The sequence below is a fragment of the Varanus komodoensis genome, unplaced genomic scaffold, assembly GCF_004798865.1.
Source record: "Varanus komodoensis strain SLA01 unplaced genomic scaffold, ASM479886v1 scaffold1280, whole genome shotgun sequence".
Classification (NCBI taxonomy): domain Eukaryota; kingdom Metazoa; phylum Chordata; class Lepidosauria; order Squamata; family Varanidae; genus Varanus; species Varanus komodoensis.
The window spans coordinates 15,929-22,451 of NW_025335369.1; the positions used below are offsets into that span (position 1 = coordinate 15,929).

At 44.3% G+C, this 6,523-nt stretch overlaps 1 protein-coding gene across 1 annotated transcript in view; it reads right to left on the reverse strand.

Annotated features, from left to right (window-relative positions):
* Window positions 1–1,712: 1,712 nt before the first annotated feature.
* The window catches only part of LOC123019540 (vomeronasal type-2 receptor 26-like), a 7,247-nt gene continuing 2,436 nt past the window's right edge, over window positions 1,713–6,523 (reverse strand). The window contains exons 3-4 of the mRNA XM_044422495.1: window positions 3,251–3,377; window positions 1,713–2,527 (exon numbers count right to left, since the gene is read on the reverse strand). Coding sequence (XP_044278430.1) covers window positions 1,713–2,527; window positions 3,251–3,377 — 942 coding nt within the window. The remainder of the gene's footprint in view (window positions 2,528–3,250; window positions 3,378–6,523) is intronic.

Genomic DNA, 6,523 nt, shown 5'->3' on the forward strand with positions numbered 1-6,523 from the left:
AGCAGTACCATGAGTGCCACAGTCGCCATCCTCCTCCTGGCAGACGTTCTTGCCTTCCTTTCTTCCATATTACTTTCCAAATAATCGGTGCTACACTCATTTCTCTTCATCCAAGCTGCATTCAGGGGGCGGCTGCCTCTGCCAATGAACTGCTGAAGGTGCAAGTGTCTTCTCTTCGGTGCTGTTCGGTTACTTTTGCATGCCAAGAGAAACTCACTGATTTGAAGCCAACTTATATCAGGCAGGGGGAAAGTGTGTGGAATTTCAGAGGTCCATCAATTTCTAGCTTGTGATGTTATTTGTGAGCAGCATTGTACATGTGTGTGCTTTCAATACACATCTACACCTTTGGAACTGGATCTTTCTCCCTAGCATTTTGCTAGAAGGCACTGAAGATTAGTCTTCTTGTCTTAATGATATTGCTTGTGATTGGAGGTGATGAAGATAATAGCACTGGATACCATCTGTTATCCCAACTCCCAGACAACTCCCAGATAATAGCACTGGATACCATCTGTTATCCCAACCCCCAGACAACCAGTGAAGCAACAAACATGTTTATGAAATGCCAGCCCTTTCTGCCTCTCAGCAGTGGAATAGCAACTTTCTGACAACTTTGAATGATTCCAGGGTGGAATCCAACAGGAGGTTATGCAGTGGCCCTTTACCCTGGAAATGCTCAATACACTAAACTAATCACACCTGTACCTGGATGCAAGTGCGGCAGCAGCAATTGCATTGCTGAATGTGCACTCTTGAGTAATTCATGAAAGCTTCATCCACGGGGTGACTTCAGCCCCACGTGTCAAACTGGAGCCTTGGATTGAAACATTCTTTTGATTTCCCCAGAAAATGCCTTTTCAATAAGCTGACTGGGTATTTATTCTTCCTGAAGAGAATTTTCTTTGATCCTTGACAATGTTTGAGCCATTGTGGGAGCAGCCCCTCTGGTTGGCTGACCCTTGCAAGTCCAGGGTGGATGCCTGCTATTGCAGGAATGGCTGTACACCAGAGTTCTTGTGATTCCAGTGAGTATTTCTATAAAATCTTAGTAGAGTGCCTTCAGGACAGAGGGCACAAGCCATCCCTCAACCTTCTAAGATGAGAAAATTAACATCAGAAAAATCAGTGCATTGCTATGAGGAGTGAACTGGGGCTACTCTTGCATTTCCCCAGAATTTCCACTGCCCATTCATCCTGCTCATTGTGCATCTGTCTGTTATCATTCAGTCTTGAATACTTCCTGACTTACAGATGTCTAAATTATGCTTTCACTACTCAGAATATTTACAATGATGCCCTAGCATGTAGAGACATATCCTAATTTCACACTCTGGCATTCTTCCTTATTTGGTAAACTGCAATACATTCACATGGGTGCACCACAGTGACAGCAGCTTATTTGATCAAGCAAATAGTGCCAGAAAATACAGATGTGCTCTAGAACTACTCCAAATCCTCAAAGTAAAACATTGAACACAGGTTGATATATGGTCTATCTCACAAAGCAAAGAAATTGCATAGTCTATCAACAGAATGTTGTGTGTTGATTTTTCAGAGTTACTGACCCCATGAAATGGTTAAATTCTGTTTCTTTATGTGCCTAATTCAGGGGGAGGAACAGAATTGCAAACTTCACAGAACTAAAGCTGTTTGTGTGCAGCTCATGCCCATGACCTTTTATTCCTGTAAGATCCCCAAAACGTCAGTGTTTACATTTTCCTTCGCATGAGCTGCTCTCTGTTGTTGAGCTCAGGTCTCAGCACAATACTGTAGCATTTGGGGAAGAATATGCAGCCCAGTAAGCCAGCACTGGAGGTCAAGATGGAGAAGATCTCCACAGCCACCATGGCCTTTCCTCTTGTGCTGAGGTAGGTGGGAACAAAGGAGGCCCAGACGCTGCAGAAGACCAGCATGCTGAAGGTGATGAACTTGGCCTCATTGAAGCTGTCAGGCAACTTCCTGGCCAGGAAGGCCACTGCAAAGCTGACTGCAGCCAGCAGCCCCATGTAGCCCAAGACACAATAGAACATGAAGACGGAGCCCTCATTGCAGAGCAGGATGATTTCTGTAGGCATAGAGTGCATGTCCAGATCTGGGAATGGGGGAGAAGTCATGAGCCAGAGAGCACAGATGCCTGCTTGTATACTGGAGCAGGAGAAGACAATGGCATAGGCCTGTCTTCTCCCCACCCACTTCCTCATCTGGGATCCTGGTTTAGTAGCCATGAATGCCAGCACCACAGAAACTGTTTTTGCCAGGATGGCAGAGAGGCAAATAGAGAAGACTATGCCGAATGCAGCTTGTCGAAGAAGGCAGGACACAGTGTTAGGCTTCCCAATGAAAAGCAAGGAGCAGAGGAAGCAAAGGAGGAGTGAGATGAGGAGAACGTAAGTGAGGCTCCGGTTGTTTGCTTTGACGATGGCAGTGTCTTGATGCTTAATGAAGATACCAAGCACCAGGACCGTGAGCAGAGAGAACAGAAGTGCCGAGGAAACTGAGATGATGGCCAATGTTTCTTCAAAAGCTAGAAAGTTTGGCATCTTAGGAGTACATTGATTCTGGACTTGGTTGGGATGATGACCTTCTGGGCAACTCATGCAGCTTTCCATGTCTGAAAATGAGTAATCATGTAGCCATGTATAAAGATCGAAAAGAGTTACCTCTCCCATCCCATTCTTGTGGAGTTACCTTTCATGCTTCTTGATCCCACCCATGCTCAGCATTTTGTGCATTCTGCCCTTGTGGTGCATAATTGGTGCACTCCTTAAAAGGTCTCTTAGCTTTTTCTTTTTGCTTTCACTGAGCCTATTTTAAAAACCCTCCAAAATATCTGGAGTATTTGCTGATTACAGCTAATTGCATTCCGAGTTGTGGACATTTTGGGGGAGCAAGGTTATTCTTGGTATTTCCAGTGAGGTGAAGAAAAACTAGCGAAAATCCAAATGTGCCAGGAAGCAAGTGGAGGGGTGGGGGGTGGAGGCAGAAGGAGCTTACAATTATGGGCTGAGCTCAGAGCATTCTGAGGAAGCTGAGTTCATAACATGCTACTGAGTGTCCTTCAGGTTTTCAGATATCCAAATGTCTTGGGTTTGCATCCATTGTGGAGCAGAACAGTAGGTAAAGCCATGGTTAACCTCATCCCCATCCAATCTTTCAAGAGAATCCCAAGAAGGGTTTCATTTTGTTAAAATATAATGTATCCCTTTTGTATTGTTGAACTTTTAACAATAGAATCTGCTTTTCATACCCTCCTGGTTGGAGAACATCCCATCAGGACACTGGGCACAGTCATAGCAACAGAATTTGTTCCCTTCGATCTTCTTCTTGCTGTACCCAGGTTGGCAGATGTCATTACACAGAGAAGGAGGAGGCACCTGTCCAATGACATAGGAAGAACTTAGCGTTACAGAAAGAACTGTGGACTGCCTCTCAGATCAGACCATCTATGAGTAAACTGAAAGCCTAAAGGTTTGGAATCTTGGATTGCTAATGGTTCAGATGGCATATTCTGTGGGAGGAATACTGGTTGGAATAAGCAGCGCACTGTATGGCCAATGGTCATTTGGTGAAGAGCACCCCCATCTTGTAAGGGTCTGCCAAAATAGCCCAATGTGACAGAGATGATGCCACAGCATCAGCAGTAATTAATGAGCAGGTGTTTAATATCAAGGAGCATAACAAAGCTTAACTAGCTGATGTGTCTGTAATATTTATTTATTAACTAAAAGCTTTCCCATCCCGTCCCCTACAGAACATCTTGGGATGGCTTACTATAAATGAGTAAAATAAAACAAACCCCACAGCATCCAACCATTAATATACTAATCCCCCTGTTAAAATCAATTAAACATTTAAATAGGAAAATAAAAGGTTTTTCCAGACGCCAAAAAGAATATAATGTCCATGCCAGGTGAACCTCTTTGAGGAGCATATTCCATAGTTGGGTTGCCACCCCAGAGAAGGCCCTTCTCCGCGAACTCTCCCTCCTAATTTCCTTCAAGGAGGGCTCCCGGAGCACAGCCTCTGCCTCATATCTCAAGTGGTGGGAAGGCACATGATCAGGTATCCTGGACCCAAGCCAGTCAGGGCTTTATAAAGGTAAAGGTTTCCCCTTGACGTGAAGTCCAGTCATGCCTGACTCTAGGGGGTGGTGCTCATCTCCGTTTCCTAGCCGAGGGAGCCAGCTTTTGTCCACATACAGTCTCCGTGGTCATGTGGCCAGCATGCCTAAACACCGAAGTGTACGGAATGCTGTTACCTGCCCACCAAAGTGGTACCTTTTTATCTACTTGCATTTGCATGCTTTTGAGCTGTAAGGTTGGCAGGAGCTGGGATGAAACAACGAGAACTCACCCCGTTGTGCAGATTCGAACCGGCAACATTTCGATCAACCAGCCCACCAGTTTAAACCACTGTGCCAGGGCTTTATAGGTCATTATAACTGGCCAGCTCTCCCTGTAGCCCTGCTTATCTGTAAGTTGCTTAGCTACAGCTGGGCTTGCTAGGGAGAAAACATTGCAGGTTGTTTCGATTGCCAAGGCTTGTGGCATCAGCAAGAAAGAGGATGTGTCTCGATGCGTAGGCCAACCCTCCCTGTGCAGACACTGATCTCTCAGGGGGTTTTGCTTACCATCTGTTCCATCTGATTGAAGCCTGTTGAGGTAGCTTGCTGCTAAACCCTTTAAAGGGTAGATGACCTGTATTTTGTGCATAAGAAAACACTTTCCTGCTTTTGATTCTTGCATGTCATTTCCTTAAAATATCAAAGAACAATCCCAGCCCTCAACAGGGGGCTAATTCTAGAAGACAGAATTTCTTTAATTATCCTGATCAATTCTAGAGAGGGCACAGCATTCGAGTAAAGGCAAACTCATTCAAAGCCTTCCTTGGAGCTTTCTCAAGAAAGTGATGCTGTGCATCCATGTTTTTGTGATGTAAAGTCAACAATACATGGAAGTCAGAGACAGAGCACTGGCAATTCTCTGGTACTGAAGCATCCTTTGAGAATGCTTGGAAAATGGGCATGCTCAGGGCCTCTAATTCAGTCCTTGAGTGTACAGGGAGAGCTGGAAATCATGCTGGCTAAAGTGCTGCAGAGTCACCATCACTTAGACCTCAGTGAACTGCATGAGAAGGACCACTTAGGTGACCGACTATGAGCCAGCATGCTATGCTGTGGTGTTTAGTGCCTTCACAGTATGTTGCATTTTCTAGATCATGTCCTTTCTCCACTGGACTATCCACCATCCACATTCTTTTCATTATTGCATTACACACCTTCCCTTTAAGAAGCCATTTGTGCCATGCCTGTAATCCTCCACCTCCAATGCAGTGTATTCTCAGGCAAACCCACCAGATAGGATAGACCGAGTTTACACTCCTGGCCCTTTAACGTCTAATGAACTTCAAAATTAGAGTAGAACCCACACCTCCTGATTCCCAGTCCCATACTAGCCACTACTCTATACCTACTCTCTTCCAAGAACATTTTACATTTTCCGAACTACATTTTTATCTAACCCAATTAAATATTCCTGTGAATGTCTAGGTGCATAGAACAGTTTTGGAGGAAGGACTTTCTTCATTATCCTGAAATCTATTGCTTTCTCTTTCCCTTTTGGTTAACACTGAACATAAAATAAGTAAGTAAGTACAGTTAGATCCCAACCTGAATCATACTCCTTGGCCACTGGATTCTTTTCTCATTAATGGTGAGTTGTTCCTCTGGAGGAGCATGAGGATCCAGCCTTCCCACTTCGACCTTGATGTATGAGTCATTTGGGAATACAACCAGGTTTTTGACTTCAAAGCTACCCACCACCTCTCCATGCTCATTCAATCTAATTTCCGCTCCAGCATTGTTGTTGAATGGGATGTTTTGAACCCATGAGTGGAGCTACATGCAGAAAGAAATGGTATCAGGAAAATGATATAAAAATTAGAACAAAATTGACAGGTGAATTGAGATTTCTTTCTAGAAAAGAAATTTGGAATTGAATGACTTCCAGACTGATAACTGATGGCACCATTATTAAGGCAGAAGGCAGAGGGAAACCAAGACTTATAGGGAAAAAAAGAAGAATCAGGTGGCATTATGAGCTGAAAACGAAGAAATAAGTTTCAAACACAATGGTTGCAAAGCATGAATATTTCTCAGGAAAACAAAGGAATATGAAAATCAAGGCTTGGGAAGAGATGGGAATGGTAGAGAAGAATCCCAATGGTCTTGAAGAACACAGAACTTCAAGGAAATGAATGAATGCAGAGATCTGGGCTTGGGAAGAGATGGAGATTCTCATACAGTAGAAGTTGAACCCCTTTGACTTACAGGGGAACATAGATCACAACCTTACATGCTATCCATGATGGTAAGTAGAGGTTATGAAGGTTACCTGCCAGGGTTGCAGAGTCAGAGTTGCCAGCCTGCTCCTGCCCCCTCTTGCTCTGTGTGAGGACATGGCCGTGAGAGCAGTGTGCAAGGCATGGGCCAGAGCATAGACAGAATTGTAGATATTGTAAC